Raw genomic sequence first — 17,765 nt, forward strand, 5'->3', positions numbered from 1 at the left:
AAACTTTTATTCTAATTTAATCAGGTTAATGTTACTACTGACATTATGTTTGCGTTCTCATAAATTAGTGACGATATCTTCATGGTTTGGTTCATGCATTTACGGCTATATATTTTTTATTAGAATTCTCTTAAATTAGTGATTAGTAAAAATATATACTCTACGTATGTGTATTTATTTTCTTCATAATTAAAAACATAATGAAATTATTATTATTACAAAAATTAATATAAATACTGTTATAAATTATTATAAATAGTTTTTATTTATTATATATATAATATTTTTATTATAGAAAATTATTTTAGTTTAAAAAATGGCAAAATTAAAAAAATGGACAAATAAATAAATAGTTAAATTAAAAAAAAAGAGAGGATAAATTTAATAAAATAATTATTCATTTTAAAAAATTATTACTTAAAGGACAAATTTAGAAACAAAATATATACATGCAAGATTTTTTTTATATATATCATGGTATAGAGGACACATTCTTATCAATTATATATAATTTAAGTTAGTTATCAATTATATATAATTTTTCTAATTTCTAATAATTCAATTTCATTTTTAAAACATTTAATTTATTTTAATACTTAATTTAAATTTTGAAATACTATATTATGATAATGATTGTTATATAACACTCAAATTTTAAAATATTTTACTAAGCATATTTTGTCTGGATTATTTTCCAGAACGAACTAAAATTATATAACACTCTAATAATTTATTTCTTTAGGTCTTAAACTTAAGAATATAAGAAATAAAGAGAATATAAGCAAATTATAACATTCAAACAAATAACTATTAATATTATATAAAGTCTTGATAATCTCTCTAACTAAGTAAAGATGTTATAATTTATATGTGGATATTGTGATGACGTTCTTTAAAGAAAATATTCAAATTCATTAGTTATGGATGTGAATAAAAGTAATACATGAATATTTTAAATTGGACATCGAAATTAAATGAGTAAATATGTCCGTGTCTTTATTGTTTTTTAATTAAATAATTACAATATTTTTAATTTATTTGGTATTTTAATTTAAAATAATGTAATTAATTTTCTAATTGTCAAGAGAAATCTATGTTTTTTCAATATTGAATTTTTTATAATAAATATCTATGTTTTACTTTGATTTTTATTTTTGTAAAATTATATTTAATAACGTAGAAGGATACAAATACGGATAAGAATTATTTGTTGTGTACATAAAATAAATAAATAATATATATATGAAGTATGCCTATATATATATATATATATATATATATATATATATATATATATATATCATATTATCTCACGTAAATATTTAAGCAAACCAAACATTTATAAATTCAATATTTGCAACTAAATGTTTTCTTAAAAAAATTCAGCATTTTCAATAAAGTGTTTTTATTTTAAACTGTAAATAATCACCGAGAAATGTTGTTTGTAAGCGGAAAAGACAAAATTCTTAGTTGATGAAATCTCATGGTGCCTTACGTGCAGCATGGTAAAGCTCTAAATAATCAAGAGCTGGACGATTCCATGACCAATCTTGTTCCATCACTGTTTTGCATAAACTGTTAAACCAATGACGTTCCTCGTACCATCTTGATATTGCCCTGAAAAATTAAACTTTTAAATATTATATTTCTTATGTTTACATGCAAATCTCATACCATTACACAACATATAACTCACCTATTCAGGGCATAATCAACACCAGCAGCATCACTTCCATCAAAATTGAACCCATTCGGTTCAACACCTTGTGCCCGTGCTCTATCTTTATCATGGTCAACGTCAAATACCGTATCGTATAGTCCTACACAATTATGCCAAAATACATGTTACAGTCATTTATAAAAGACATAACAACCAAAGACACATGTCAACGAAATCATTTAGTACTTCGAGTGACAAAAACAAAGCATGCACAAACCTCCTGTTTTTCGAACAACAGGTATTGAACCGTATCTCATTGCTATAAGTTGAGTTAGCCCACATGGCTCAAAGATTGAAGGAACTGCAATGAAATCAGCTCCAGCATATATCTACAACATTTCAAAACAGTCATGCATATAAGATATCTTTTGTGACATACCTTTCAACAGATAGTAAAATCTTATAAGAAAAGTGCAGTAAAAAGTTAGATGACAGTATTTCTTGCATATTATCAGATATATGTTTTTGTTTTGTAATGAATTACCAAGTGTGATAAGGGCTCGTCGTATACAAGACAAAGTCTGACACGATCATAATGAAGAGAATGTAACTCATTAGCCAAATTTTCAAAATCATGTTGGATACGAGGGTCTGGAGCTGAGCCAAGTAACACAACCTGCACCGGAATATTTCATTGTTCACACTTTAATACAACCAGAAAATGTAATAAGCAAGAGCCAAATTGAAGAAGAAAACCTGTCCACCACGTTCTAGGGTGCGATATATGGCATGCCTGATGAGATGAATTCCTTTTTGATGAGTCAATCGAGAAATAACTCCCAATAAAGGCCTATCAACTGTTCCTAAACCAAGTCTCTGTTGCAAGGCTTCCTTGGCAGCTTTTTTACCTTGAACAACGTTTTCAGATGTGTATGATATCTGTAAAACATTACAGAATATTTCAGTTGTAATTTTATGCATAAAAAAGGAAAATTTTGTATATGCATACTTACAGGTAGGAACTTGTCATTGAATGGATCCCATATGTCAGGGTCAATTCCATTTAAGATACCGTGAAACTTGTCAAAATGAGGACGAAATATAGGGTTTTCATAAACCTCTCTAGAATAAGTTGGGGAGACCTGATAATGGATATATTGATCATGTTATAAGTAAGTAATTTTAAGTACTAGTATAAATAATGGATATATTCATGATAAAATCAATAAACTTGTATAACAATGTTTGAAAAAAATATAAATTGTTCTTACAGTTGTAGCCTTGTCTGTGTATGCCATTGCTTTTCCAATTAACTGAGCTCCACATTCAATGTTATGAACTGTAAACACGACTCCTGCTTTGCTTAGACTGCATTGTCTATATTGTTCTTTGCATAACCATGTAACTGGTGCACTCGACCAATCATGGCAATGGATGATATCCTGTCCATAACCATACATAAATAGTTAAATTAAAAAGTAATTGAAGTGAAAATTAATGTCTAATTAATACACTTTAAATATCAAAATTTTAGTTATGCAATGGATCATATTTACTTAAGCATTTGGTCCAGAATTTTAATTATTTCCAAATTGCAACATTATACACCATTCTTTTAAAATTTGAAACCGCTGGAATAATTACCTCAACCTTAGAAGAAGGCAAATATCATAGTTGCAAAAAAATAAATCTGCATAGAAATGATAGTTATAAAAATGACAAATTATACTACTTGAATGGAACATCTTACTGGATGAAATCCAGCTTGAAATAAATATTCAAGAGCTGCATGACAAAAGAAACCAAATCTTTCTGCATCATTCTCACAACCATAGATACGACCAACACGAAAGAACCTGCATAAAAGAATATAATTATTTTTCCAACATAATTCAGTTTACAAAATAGTAAAATGTTTTCAAGTGATCATACGAGGAGAAAACAATTATGGAAAAGACATAACTACTACATGAATACTACAAACAAGCACAAGCTAAAATTCTTACTGATTTTGAGGTTCTAAGAAGTACACTGAGAGACCTTCCACCTTTCCATGCCATACTTTTATTTCACTCCCATTCCAAAAATAGTTTCTGTGATATCGAAAATCTTTTACCTGCATAAAGAGACATACATTTTAAAAAACTTTAATTTTTTTTATGTACAACAAAAACATACAATATACAAATTTTAAACCTAATATTTTTAAAAGCACAAGAGGACCAGTATTTATTCTCAACAAACAATATCAAGAAGCATGTTAAAAAATAAATAAAATTTCATGAACATGTAAAACGATTTCATGATATTTGTGTTTTTCTCATTTGATTACCAAGTAAGTTTCAAATTGAAGCTCAATTTATATAAAACTTTTACAAATAATCATAAATAATCGTATATAATATCATGTTTTCTCAATTTGAACGACCGAAATGCTTATTAAGGGAATAAATTGTAGTTATTCAATACATGATGATATATCTTAAGTGGCAAAGTAATAACAAAAGAACTTACATTGCTAAGGTTCAAACAATCATATTTTGGAAGAATAATATCTACATGGTGATCTAGTTCTTGAATTGCTCGTGATAGGCTAGTAACAACGTCACCAAGCCCTCCAACCTACAAAAAAATATCAATAATTCAACCTAAAAAAAGTGTAAAATTACTCTTAAGATGAATTGGAAATGATATTACATTAAGGATGTTGCCTTCTAATTTCTAAAATTGTACTCTAGAATTAAAATATCACAAAAAAAATGCAAAATCATTACTTATGATTATTTCTTTCCTGAATGTTAATTTTAACTTTTCTATTATGCATGTTTTCAAAAAGTGTTAAAAATACTATGACCATGACATTGGTGCCAACTTCATTTTAAGAGATCATAAAAAATATAATTTCATGATAATTGTATTTTATTATAGATGTAATCAGAAATTTTAGATGGACTTGTGGATGAAGTTAAGATAGCATTAATGAAAATATTGATTACCTTCGCAATAGGGGCCATCTCAACAGCAATATGGACAATATTCAAGGTTGTTTCCTTCACAATACTGCCCGAAACAGGTATACGATAATCCATTGTATTGTTATTGTCAAAAATTCCACCGTCTTTTTTGTCGGAGAATACAAAATCTATCATATATGCATCCAAAGGAACCTTAACTGTAGAAGGAATGGTGACATTAATTGTTAATTTAATAGGAACCAACAAGAATAATACATAATTAATGCTAACGATTTATAATAAGAAGATAATTAATAAGATAAAAAAAAATTATGCAATCGAATATTCTTTTTGTTTTCAAACGTAAATTATATGAAAGACTCACCGGAGGTTTTGAGATAAGTTTGGTTCTCTGAAGGCAACATTTTTTGAGGTGGAAATAAACCATTACGATGAGTCCAACGATTAAATGAATGTGTAAACCAAACCTCTGGTTTTCCCTTTAAGATTGTGTTGCAAGGATTATAAAACACAGTTATTGTACTCCCTGCCTGAACACGAAGAGGTTCAGTGAAGACAATATGCTTTCGAGAATGTAAAAATCGTTCCAAAGTTTTTTCCTTTGTTTCAGCTTTTATGATGGCTGTTTTTTCAAGCTGTAAACAAGATCCAGTACAGATTAATGAGATGTTATCAATTTAAAAATATGAAATTTTATATATTTTTATGTATCTCTGAAAACTAACCTTGGCAGCTAGAGCTTCTTCCTTTAACCTTCTTTGCTCTTGCAATTTTATATATATCCTTTCTTGTTCCAAAATCCAAGTCTCTTCATCTGGTATGACCTTACTCAGAAGAGCACGAAAGTCTTTATTATTATTGTTATCATACGCACTTGCATTTCTAGGTGGAGCATTAGCAAAAACCCAATCTAGGACTATTGCTTTCTCTGGGACAACAACTGCATCAAATGTAATTTCATTTTAAAAAATATTGCTTATCATGCTACACTATAGAATAACGAATAGAATAATAGGTAAATGAGCATACATACCATCAGCACACCACCAATCACCATTTTTTGTATTAATTTTGACAAGCCTTTTAACAAATGATAATTTTTCCTTCCAACCATTGTAGCCACCATGAAGCCATACTTCTGGAACGTTTGCAAGAGGACCTGATTTTCTATTATAAAATAATCTGACCAAATCTTTTCCTTCAAACTCAATAGGTTCTACGTACCAAAGATTTTTAACAGATTTTACTGCATTTTTTGTCAAGTTTTGCAACAAATTTTTCATCTTTTCTACCTCTGCTATAGCTATTGATCTATCTTCCTCTCTCGCAGCCTTCTCAGCCTCCATTTTTCTTCTAATTTCTTCTATCTCTTCTTTTTCAGCTTGCTCCTTAGCAAGTTTTTCTAGTTCTTTACGTTTCTCCTCGAGCAAGAAATCCTCAAACCCTAATGCATCCATTCCACCATTAACAGGTATGAAGAAATCCTTTTCGTCGTTATTGTCATAAACACTTTTCCCATTGAATAACACAAAGTCCATTCTATAGGCTTCTTTTGGAACATGTAGTCGACAAGACCACCAATCACCACTTAGTATGTCTGTTTTATTCAATCTCTCAGTAAAAGGTTTCCATCTCCAACCATTAAAACCTCCTTTAATAAAAATATCTGACTCAATACACAAAGTTGAAAGACTCCTGTTGAGAAACACTTCGATATCTTGACCATACATAGCAACAGGAGGATATACAAATAACTTGTTTCGGAGTGACACATTTTCCTTTGCGATCCTCTCTATTTCTTGTCTTTCAAATCTTTCTTCTAACTGTGACTTCAATACTTGAGTAGCTTCTTCATTCAATATATCACTAACGTGATAATCTATTTTTCCAATCACAACTTCTCTATTTCCTTTATGATTACCGCCGTTAACATCTGGTTCTTCAATAATTGTAATAATTTTTGGATAGCCAACTAACTTTTCATCCACATATTTAACATCTCCCTTGGAAGCTTCGACAATATCTTTCTTGTTAAATATACAGGCCTTTTCATTTTTTCCGACCAGATTACTTGTTCCAATAGATGGTACTAGCACGTACTCCTTTTTGGAACCATTACCATGACCCTTGGGCATTGCAATAAAGATATTTTTTTTACCTGAAAAATCTGCCAAATGATATATAATGCTCTATTATATTTAAGAAATTTTACAAAATTAAAAGGGTATGTGGGTTAGATAAGATCTATCATTTGACATAGGAAGTGTAAATAAATTTAACAAAAGTAGTTAATAAACCTCCACTGGCATTCATGGAGATAGAGCGCCAAACAGTCTTTAGTTTACCCTGCAATGTACAATAAATAACAAAATTTGATATGTTTATCAAAACGAATAAAAGCATAAACATATTATTGAGATAAACCCTAACCATGATATAACATTGTACAAGTAAAGGTTTTGGAAAGTTTATTAAAATAATTGGGATGTATTTTGAACTTTTTTTTTAAGAATGAAACTCAAGGAAAATGAAGAATATTATTTCTTTAAATTACACCGTTGAATAAAGAATATTGAAAAATCGAATATACAAACCTTACTTAAAAAGAGAAAAAAAAAACGCTATTTTTATCATGATGGTTAGTTTTGTTTCCTTTAACTAAAATAATTTACGAGGATAAATATTATTTTCCATCATACTAATTAATTTTGTTTCCTTTAACTAAATAATTTAAAAATAATACATTTTTATCTAGTCTAACATAGTCATCTAGGGAACAACTCATCAATTAAAATATGTAGATAAAAAATACAGACATAACAAAAATAAAAACTTTATGGTAACCAAAATAATTTATTGAAGTTAAAAGTTATAATCTAAAAACTTATTAGATATATAAAAAAAAACGTATATTAGTCTTATTAAGCAGCCCATATATCACTTAACAAATCCATTATCACTTCAAATTAGTTAATAAACACTAAAGACCAAAATAAAAATAGAAGAATTATTACATTACAAGTATATTTAAGCTTACTGTGAGAGTACATTAATTACTTTTTCAATGAAAAAAAGTAGGATACTGATTAACATTTGCCGTTGTTAGTCTTTGATAGTAATACGAAAGGATCAACATGAAATGAGTAAAAAGCAAATAACTTGTTTTCTATATTTTGTGCATCGAGTTAGCAAAATTTAGTGTGGACGTACTTTTGGAAGTGATCCAAACATACCTTAACTGATTGGTTTCTTTGGGCAGTGGTAGGGAAGAGCAAACCAGCGCCGAAGCCCGTTTTTCCATTGGGGAACGCCGTTTTGCAGTTGAGGTGCATAGACATCTCCATGTTCTAACAGAGTAGAGAAATTGTGAGTTGGATAGTGTGACTTTACTTTAGATTTTGTACCCAATCTAGCAGTTATATGGTCACACGTACACACTGAAAGGACAAATTGAAACAAGCCACGTGGGGACAATCTTCATGGGACTCGCACTAATTCCTCCTAGGTAGGATTTTGTACTTCGGTTGTTACCATCCTACTTTTTTGCATAAGACTTGCACAAATATTGACTAGCGAAATATCTTGCTTAAAAAAAAAACTCAAAAATAGTTTTCATGACTTGGGCCTGAATCCATAGTGGGCCCAAGTTAAGGAGCCCACAACCCGAGTCCAACAAAGGCCCCCGTTGGTTTTGATCCTGGGGAGAGGTTTTTGGTGGGTTTACGGTTCTGAGAGGACAACGATGGAGTTCGAAAAGAGAAAAGCCGCGACACTGGCCTCACTGGTTTCAACGGAATCAGACAAATCTCCGAAGGGCTTTTTGGACGCACCCATCGTTCCTCTCTTGAACGCTCTGAACCAAAACCCTTCTTACTTCACCACAAGTTCCTGCTCCGGTCGAATCTCCATCCTCTCCCAACCCATCTCCGAAGCTCCAAACCCTAAAAAGAAAGCCAGAGGCGGCACGTGGCTCTTCGTTTCGCACGACCCCGCCGATCCCGACTCGGTCCTCTCCCTCCTCTTCCCCTCCGAGCCAACTCCCTCCCCCTTCGTCTCCGAACTCGTCTTCCGATTCGAGCCCCTCATAATTGCTCTCGAGTGCAGAGACCTCTCCGCCGCTCACTCCCTCGTTTCCCTCGCCATCTCCTGCGGCTTTAGAGAGAGTGGCATTACCAATGCCAAGAAGCGCGTCATCATCGCCATTCGCTGCTCCATTCGCATGGAGGTGCCGTTGGGGGATACGCGCACTGTCATGGTCACGCCCGAGTATGTTCGTTATCTCGTTCGGGTCGCAAATGACAAGATGGAAGCTAATAGGAAGAGAACTCAGAGATTTTTCCAAGTTTTGCAGTCCACTGATTCCTTGATTGCTGATAGCGGGGACCGTTTGTTGCCGACGAATGAAGCTTGCAGCCATCTCGAACCCGAAGATGAATCTCAGCTGGGAAACGGAAATGCGGAAACCTCTGAAGAAGGTATAGCATGTTTTTTCATTTTAGTCAACGGTTTTCTTGAACTGTCAAATTTAGTCAACTTTTTCAGTTGTGAGGGATTAGTAGTAGAGCATCTACAATGTGAGTTGACTGTGAGATTCTTAATCTTAAGAAGCAACTTTTATGTAGTTTCTCCATTGGAGTGATTGACATGTCAGTTCTTATATAAGAATTGTTGTATATAAAACCAACTCATTCTCTCTCTCTCTCTCTCATGTAGTCAACATGGCAAAAGACTAAATTGGGAATTAAGATTTGTATAATTCACATTCTAAATGCGAATTTGTTGTTAAGCTTTTCCGTTTTTATATAATAATGACCCCCACTGATAAAATACTACTAAAAGAATATCTGTTAATGGTCAAAACAACTGGTTTTGTCCTATGGAAAACTACTAGTCTTGCAATATTTCTGATATAAATTGACTTTTTTCTTATTTTTCATGGTAGGAGTGTCTAAGTGTGTTTAATTAAGTATAGGTATTGCTTTACTCTAAATCTTGCTTAAGTGTCGGATAGGTGTCCAATCTATATCAAAGAAGTTTTGAGCTGAAAAAACTATTTTAACTGTGACAGTTGTGGAAAGTCTGACAACACGTGTCCAATGGAGATGCTCTATGTTGCATCTGATGTTGACTTGATACTTTACAGGATTTGTGAATGTTCTACCATCATAATGCATGTATTTGAGTAATGAAATCAGTACTGATGCATATTGGTATGTATCTGATTGCAGGACAACTTTCCTTTTAATATCAATCAAAAGTCTGAATCTTTGAATGGTTGGCAGGGTCTGTGAGTTCTCCTGGTTCTGGTCTATCAATTAGCCATTTTGATATTGTCGGTGAACCAGCCGAGAAGCTTTTCCTTTGGGGCCACTCCGCTTGTGTATTGAATAAGGCTGGTGACAAGAAACTTATCATTTTTGGTGGCTTTGGAGGCTTGGGAAGACATGCCAGGAGAAATGGTTTGTTGCTGCTTGATCCATATTCTGGCAATCTTGAAATTGTTAGCACTGTTGATTGTGCTTCTCCCACTCCACGATTGGGCCATACAGCTTCTGTTGTTGAAAATTGCATGTTTGTGATTGGAGGTCGGACTGGTCCTGACAAAATTCTTAGTGATGTATGGATCCTAGATACAACGATGAATTCTTGGAAGTTACTGCAATTTAGTGACAATTTATTTCCACCCAGGTAATGCTTAACAGCATTCTTGTGTTACAACTTTCAGCCCCTTTCCTGCTTAAAAGAAAGCCCACCGATAAAGCAACTTTTCAGTAATGAAAAAAAAATTGTACACTTGTTTTTAAGATGACTTTATGTATTGGATGAGTTCTGGTATCAGTATTTTAATTCATATGCATAAATGCTTACAATTACTAATTAAATTTTATATTGTATCGTAACAATATCATCAGGCATGCTTGCTGTTGATTGATTTGCTAATATTATTTTGTGTTGATAACCAGTACCCAGCACTGGTTAAGGAACTAGGGTGTATTAGAAATTATGGCAGAGAGCATGAAAACTATTGGGGGAATGCTTTGTTATGCATCCCAATAGAAAACTTTCCCCTTTTAATTCTTTAACCTTCGGGCACTGGTTCGCATTTACCATATTATTTTTAAACACTGTATGTATAATACATAGTTATTTTCATCTTTGATAGGCATCGTCATGCTGCAGCTATCATGGGTTCCAACATTTATGTATTTGGGGGCCTTGATAATGATACTATCTTTTCTTCCTTTTATGTTTTTGACACAAAAACTTTACACTGGAAAGAAATACCAGTGTCTGGAGATTGGCCATGTGCGCGTCACTCACATGCTATGGTGGCTTCTGATTCTCAAATTTTCATGTTTGGTGGATACAATGGTGGGAAAGCACTTGGGGATCTGTATAGTTTTGATGTTCAGAAGGGCCAATGGACAAAGGAAAGGACAACAGGAAGGAATCCACATGCCAGATTCTCCCATTCAATTTTTGTCCATAAGAATTATCTTGGAGTTCTCGGTGGTTGCCCTGTTAGACAACACTGTGAAGAGTTGGCTTTACTTGATTTGAAGCTTCGTCTATGGAAGCATGTAACACTCAATTCTGTAGGTAAAGATTTGTTTGTGCGTAGTACAACCAATGTTGTTGGTGACGATCTTGTCATTGTTGGTGGCGGTGCATCATGCTATGCATTTGGAACAAAGTTCAGTGAGCCTGCAAAAGTCAACTTGCTCCATATAATCCATTCGCGTGATGGTCATGTGTCTATAAAAAATCAAAGAAAATATGTGATTAACCAAGATGAAGGAACAAAGACGAATAACATTGAAAGTTCATGTCAACCCCAACTTGAACTTAGACCAAATTTATTTGAAGATGAAAGTTTATGTTCTAATGATAACCTACCCTTCTTGAAGGATCAAAGTCAGATGATTGCATTGCATTATATTTTGCAACTCAAAAAGAAATATGCAAAATTGGGAAAGGATATATTGAAGAAATTTGGATGGTTAGACTTGGGGAGGAAGGCACGCACTGAAGAGGGGGGAGTACATATCTGTTTTCCTGTTCGTCAAGAATTTTTTGCCGTATTTCATGAAAGGAATAATCATTTGCTAGATGCATCAGATGGACAAAATGAAGCTCCCTTTTTAAAACCACATAAACAAGATAAATACTTGTTAAATGAGTTATCCTATGCTGAAGCATTGACCATTCTCCATGAGTATGGTGCCAATATTCTTGAAGACAAGGTTGTTGAAGAAAGAAAAGCTGCCAAATCTCCTTTAAAAGTGATGATCGAAGCAGTAACGTCTTTGATTGAGCATAAAGGCCTGCCAATGCGGCTTCTAGAGGAACTGCCTACAAGGTTCATTTTTTTATTAAAATAGCTTTAATGGTTGGTGACTACTTAGTGGTTGCATTTTCTTTTTCTGCTGAACCCAACTCAATCCTCCTTCACATACATGAGTCCTACCTTTTTTGTCTCGAGAGGTGGAAAACCCTCATTTAATCATGTTTCAATAGAAAAACAAGCATACTATTGGTGCTTACTAACCTTTTGCAATCTTTGCTTATTTCCTATTTTCTTGAAATTTCCCCTTGTAGGTGATCCCTTTAATGCATTCTTTGAACTAATTCTTTATTCTTCCAGATGGGACCGGCTTGGAGATATTATTATACTTCCAATTAATTCTTTTAAGGATTCCCTGTGGGACTCCATTGCAGGAGAGCTTTGGCTCATTGTTGCCAAATCACTCAAGGCTCACCGTCTTGCTCGCCAGGTAAATGATACATGCATCATTAATACATTAATTTGTGTTTGCTTGTCCTTCCTTTGGATTCATCATTCTGATTCTTATTTTTACTAATACATGGTTTATTTATCTTTCCTGTTGAATATACAGTACATATTGAATGTATTTGAAAAATAAGTATGATGATGGAATTTTTCAAGTATATGAAATACTGAAGTTTCTAATAACAAATAATTTGTAAAGGTTAAAGGATACTATTCTCTGATAATAATATAATATAGAAATTCTGACTAGGATGGAATCTGATTTTAGCATCTTCTTTCAAGATAGAAGGAATCAATGTCTAGACAATGAAGGCTAAAGCAGGACTGAATTGGAAGTTCTTATTCAGATGCAAACCATGAGTGTTTTGTAGTAGTTGATCTTTTTGATGGAAAAACTATAAGAATTACGAGTAATACTTTATTCCTGAGTCATTTTGTTTCATATCTTTAGTTTATTAGTCACTGTTGTTTTCAGTTCTTCCTGAAATATCTTTGCAATGAATTCATTTATTTATAGGGCCCAGTTGCTGCAACTGGTACAAGAGATAGCACATTGCAGATTCTTGTTGGAGATAGTGGCTGGGTCAATCATCGAGAAAATGGAGTACTCTATTCTTTTGATGCTACAAAATGCATGTTTTCATGGGGTAATCTTTCTGAGAAAATCCGGATGGCCAGTCTGGATTGTAGAGAGGAGGTTGTAGTCGACCTTTTTGCGGGCATTGGCTACTTTGTGCTTCCTTTCCTCGTCAGGTATTCTATCTGTTTTCTGCATAGCTGTGTATTTAACTTAATCTCTAATTATATTTTGACATTTTAAAGTTTTGTAGTGCTGTATGGAAGATATGGGTCCACACTGTCAACAAAATTTGATAATTTATTTTTTGCAAACACCATAAAATACATTCTGGGTCTAAATATGAACGTTTGGTGGCTGGGATGGGACATGCCTCTTGAACTTCTATTAAACAGAGTTTGAGGTTTGGAAATATTTTCTTGCTGACGTCCAATATTAACTAGAAATATGGTCAAAATTGTCTTTATAAAGCTTAAGCAGTCTTCAACACACAAATATGTTTTGTGAAGTTAGGTTAGATCGAAATTGTAAGATGGTATCAAAGTATTTGTATATGCTCTTGTTATTAGGTAACCTGCATTTGTGTATGTGCTTAAAATGTCTATTCTTAGGTGTGAGGGGGTGTTTTGACATCTCATATCAACTAGAGATATGACTGAAGGAGTCCTTATAAAGCTGGAACAGTTTTCACTATTCACCTCACAAACGAATTTTGTGAAATAGAGTTGGGCCTAAGTCCTAAGCTCAAATACCAAGACTTCAAATATTCTATTTTCCAGCATTGCTTGCTTCTGAGGTTTTTTAATATATATGTGTGTGTGTGTGTGTGTGTGTGTGTGTGTGTGTGTGTGTGTGTAATAATGTTAGCCCTATATTTATTCATATTGTTTTTGCATGTCCTCAAGCAGGGCCAAGGCAAAATTTGTATATGCTTGTGAGTGGAATCCACATGCAGTAGAAGCACTCCGACATAATCTCCAAGCAAATTCTGTGGCTGATCGTTGTATCATACTTGAAGGAGATAATCGAGTTACTGCTCCCAGGGTATATAGTATTTGTATTTAACTTTTCATATGTATTCTCCCTGCAAAGAGAAATTGCATTTACCAGTGCCATCTTCCTGTTGAATTCTTTCAAAGAGCTTGATTCACCATCTAACAACCACTCTCATCAATAATCCGTCTAAAACTGTGTTTTATGTCACAGATAAACCTTTCTGCACTTCACATTAACTTACTAATTCAACTGTGGAGAAACCAATGATCAATTTTTCATGTCACAAATCAGACACCCCTCACCCTGTGTCAGCAATGCTTTGATTGCCCTTAGGTTCCATCCCTATTGCTGGTAAACATATTTCTCATTTAGGAGGATTAATCAAAAGATTGATTGCCAACATTCTGAGGTGGTTAATATATATCGAATATAGAGATAGAAAGAAAAGAAGTATATTATTGTATTTCTTGATGTAGAATATTACATAAAGGTTTCTCTGTACAAAGTATTTATGGATGAGAAGCTACAGCTGGCAAGGTGACAGCTGTAACAGTTATATAACTGTCATGATGGCAGTTATAACTGTAAAATAAAAAACAGCTGTCAGAAAATACAAGAAGACAGTTTTAACTTGTAACAGACTACAACAGCTATCAGTCAAAACCATTTTTTGTAGATAAGGAGGAATTATGTGAAGGGGAAGAAAATTGTCCAGAGGAATTATGTAACGATTGTAATATTCGTCTTCCCTTTGTTGGATAAAAGGAAGATGAAGAGAAATTGGGAGTTTTTTATCCTCCTGTTTGGTTATAAGATAAATATGAAGGAAACATGATCAATGAACTATTTGCTCCGTTCACCATTTTCAAAGCCAACCATTGTGAACACTAACTATGAAATTGTGATGTCTAAGGAAAATGGATTCTTTGATTCTTGACACTAATGTTTGTAGGAGGAAATATTTTAATGGAGTTGGTTGACTATTTTTTTTTTCCGATTTACAGAGTATGGCTGATAGAGTTTGTCTTGGTCTCATTCCATCTAGTGAACCTAGCTGGGTAACAGCTGTGAGGGCTTTAAGGTAATTGGAAATACTATTATGTATCATTGCTTTCAACATATTTAAGGTATTTGTCTTTGCTTTCTGGTTTCTGATTAATTTTCAAATTGGCTTATTTGCCTTGTCTACTAATTCTACCAAGTTTAATCATAATGATCCCAAAAGCCGTGGTTCACATCTCATGTATTTTAATTGCCTAAAAAGGCACTACATCTGGAACTGTAGTAACTAACCAAATTTATGTTTCTTAATTCAGTTGATTACTCTGAAATCTTACTATATTGGAATCAATGTATGATCCTAGAAAATGAAGACAAGTATGAATATAACATGACTAACTTAATTCTGGTATGGTTTGGCTTATTGGCCTCTACTTTCATTGTTGATTTCATTCTCATTGAATTAACGTTGCAGAAGAGAGGGTGGAGTTTTACATGTCCATGGGAATACAAAAGACTCAGAGGAGAGTCAGTGGATTGATCATGTAGCAAAATCAATAAATGACATCGCTAGATCGGAAGGTAGCATCGTTTTATAAATACTTTTAAATTATTCAACATGTTTTTAAATTATTCAACAATTTCTGTTGTCCCACTGCAAATCTAATTTTGGGAATTACGACTGGTCAACCCACAGGTTGCTGCTGGGAGATTTCTATAGAACATGTTGAGAGGGTAAAATGGTATGCTCCACATATTCGTCACGTTGTGGTGGATGTAAGATGCAGACAAATCCAAAGATAGTGAATGAGCTGATATTTAAGGTTAAAATGCTCTCTGAATGCAGTCAGTGTAATGCCGAGTCTGGATTGCTGAAGTTCGGAAACTATTCGTTCGGACTGGCACATATTGTACGTGGAAGAGGTTGCGGAGTGGATTATAGTTATTGAATTTAGTAGTGACAACCTCTGCATACTTTTTATGCATCATGTTTTGGAGATAATTTTATGCTTTCAAAATTGAGAGGAACGCTTCATATTATATTTATAACACGAAGCTAACTCAATTGTTTGTATTAATTAGTTTGGGCTACAATGAAAGCCCATACTGATAGTTGCTTCTCCTTTTTTTATTCTATACAGGTATTTTATATAATCTCATTGTTATTGCTGTACTGTATTAAATGAAGCTATCTAGGCATATTTTTAATTGTAACCCAAAATGTTGTAATAATCACAATTCTCCTTGATGGAATACAGGTGGGAAGTGGAAATCCCGAAACTTAGTTTAAGGCCGAACGTTAATCATTTTTCTGGTCAGGGTCATTTTCTTTGACAAACATTTGATGCTATTCTGGTTTTCAAGAACTAAAATTCCATATTTATAATGAATCCTAAGCTCACTTAATCTCTTGTTGCTTGTTGTCTTCACATCAGCAAACGAGTTATGTTGATCATTTTCTTTTTCTTGAACAAAAAGCCTTACATTGTGGTGATTGTGTTAAATCCTAAGTGGAAGAAAGGTGGCAAGTACAGTATATTAACAAAGGTTTTAAAATTGTGAATTTGCTTTTCAAGGCAGTGTTTAATACAGAGAACGATATAACGCTCTCTCGATAATGATATGGCAACAAAATATTGTCATTTGGTGTGGTAGTGGAAATATTTCTTTGCCACAAGAGATACCTGAAAATGTCAATTTCTGACTTTCTGAGTGAAAAAAGACATTGATACCATGAAGACGTTAATGATAGTTGTGGTAAAACATGCATGAAGGCGTTGCCAAATTGTATGGCATGGATAAATAAAAAAATAATTTTTTTGTGAATTGTACTTTAATTTTTCACTTTATTGTGAAAATAAATGTTTGCGACGCTAAGGAAGCATATGGTTGATGCATGGAGTGAAGTACATTTATACTTGGATTACATTTAGACGTTTGAACGAGGATATGATAAAAAAAAGATAAGACAGGTCCAACTTCTTTCCATCCATTATTACTGACTGTCGGTGGTAGAGGCTCTGATGGTCCCACTGAGCCACACTGAGCCACACTCAGCTTCAGACTCAAGCCATCAGCCATCGGCCATCTAATAATCCAATGAAATTCTCTCTTAGCAGTTGAAAATCGAAAGAAATAAAGAATAAAATGGTGTGAATTAAGAGAAATAAATAATAAAATTTGCAATAATTTTCATGGACGTGATAATATATATATATACATAGTACAGAAATAATGGTCATCTTAAAATCTTTATTTATTTATAATATTTTTGAATAAATTTTTACTAAGACAGTCATAAGTGTCATAGTCGTCCTAATTAATGTTCAATTAATACTTGGGTGATTAGATATAATTGGGATTACAAAATAAGTGTCCTTGGTGGTAGACATTATCTCGAAACGAGTAACGCATCTAACTAGTATCTAATTAATGGAAAATGATACTTGAACAACCATTTTTTACAACATTTAGACACGCGCACACGTGTCAAAATCTGAGTGGTCCATTTTCATTTAATTTTTCTAACTGGACCACTCAGATTTTGACACGTGTGCGCGTGTCTAAATGTTGTCAAAAATGGTTGTTCAAGTGTCATTTTCCCTAATTAATTAATGTTGAGAAAATAAATTAGCTTGACTGCTTTCAATAAGGGTCTCCCAAAATGGATTATTAGTTGGTAAAATAATCCTTACACTATTATGGGAGAATAAAATCTGGAAGAGTGACGCAAGAGGGGTATTGAATTTCCAGAAGAAATTGAAT

At 33.0% G+C, this 17,765-nt stretch overlaps 2 protein-coding genes across 2 annotated transcripts; one reads left to right on the forward strand and one right to left on the reverse strand.

The window, feature by feature from the left end:
* Positions 1-1,405: 1,405 nt before the first annotated feature.
* Positions 1,406-7,998, reverse strand: LOC124833632 (starch synthase 3, chloroplastic/amyloplastic-like). The gene is made up of 16 exons (XM_047308155.2): positions 7,869-7,998; positions 6,933-6,981; positions 5,669-6,802; positions 5,361-5,575; positions 5,000-5,270; positions 4,657-4,832; positions 4,175-4,282; positions 3,667-3,776; positions 3,411-3,516; positions 2,932-3,102; positions 2,674-2,802; positions 2,417-2,599; positions 2,205-2,336; positions 1,938-2,049; positions 1,697-1,820; positions 1,406-1,617 (listed from the first exon to the last, which is right to left on the reverse strand). Exons 1-16 carry the CDS (start codon positions 7,977-7,979, stop codon positions 1,482-1,484), a joined length of 3,267 nt encoding a protein of 1,088 aa, XP_047164111.2. The 5' UTR covers positions 7,980-7,998; the 3' UTR covers positions 1,406-1,481.
* A 348-nt stretch (positions 7,999-8,346) lies between these two features.
* On the forward strand, positions 8,347-16,255 carry LOC124833721 (Met-10+ like family protein / kelch repeat-containing protein). Its single transcript, XM_088105560.1, has 9 exons — positions 8,347-9,110; positions 9,918-10,323; positions 10,799-11,995; positions 12,281-12,410; positions 12,945-13,180; positions 13,913-14,048; positions 15,005-15,081; positions 15,475-15,581; positions 15,697-16,255. The coding sequence occupies exons 1-9, from the start codon at positions 8,378-8,380 to the stop codon at positions 15,801-15,803; spliced, it is 3,129 nt and encodes a 1,042-aa protein (XP_087961686.1). The 5' UTR covers positions 8,347-8,377; the 3' UTR covers positions 15,804-16,255.
* Positions 16,256-17,765: the final 1,510 nt, after the last annotated feature.

This window comes from Vigna umbellata, chromosome 1 (assembly GCF_029865625.1).
Source record: "Vigna umbellata cultivar VRB3 chromosome 1, Vumbellata_1.0, whole genome shotgun sequence".
Taxonomy (NCBI): domain Eukaryota; kingdom Viridiplantae; phylum Streptophyta; class Magnoliopsida; order Fabales; family Fabaceae; genus Vigna; species Vigna umbellata.

Coding starts and splice junctions, on each gene's coding strand:
- LOC124833632 (XM_047308155.2), bottom strand. CDS start 7,979: ATGGAGATGTCTATGCACCTCAACTGCAAAACGGCGTTCCCCAATGGA. Junction 6,982..7,868: donor AAAGAAACCAATCAGTTAAG/GTATGTTTGGAT, acceptor TGTACATTGCAG/GGTAAACTAAAGACTGTTTG. Junction 4,283..4,656: donor AGATGGCCCCTATTGCGAAG/GTAATCAATATT, acceptor ATTTTTTTGTAG/GTTGGAGGGCTTGGTGACGT.
- LOC124833721 (XM_088105560.1), top strand. CDS start 8,378: ATGGAGTTCGAAAAGAGAAAAGCCGCGACACTGGCCTCACTGGTTTCA. Junction 12,411..12,944: donor CTCACCGTCTTGCTCGCCAG/GTAAATGATACA, acceptor ATTTATTTATAG/GGCCCAGTTGCTGCAACTGG. Junction 15,582..15,696: donor TGACATCGCTAGATCGGAAG/GTAGCATCGTTT, acceptor GTCAACCCACAG/GTTGCTGCTGGGAGATTTCT.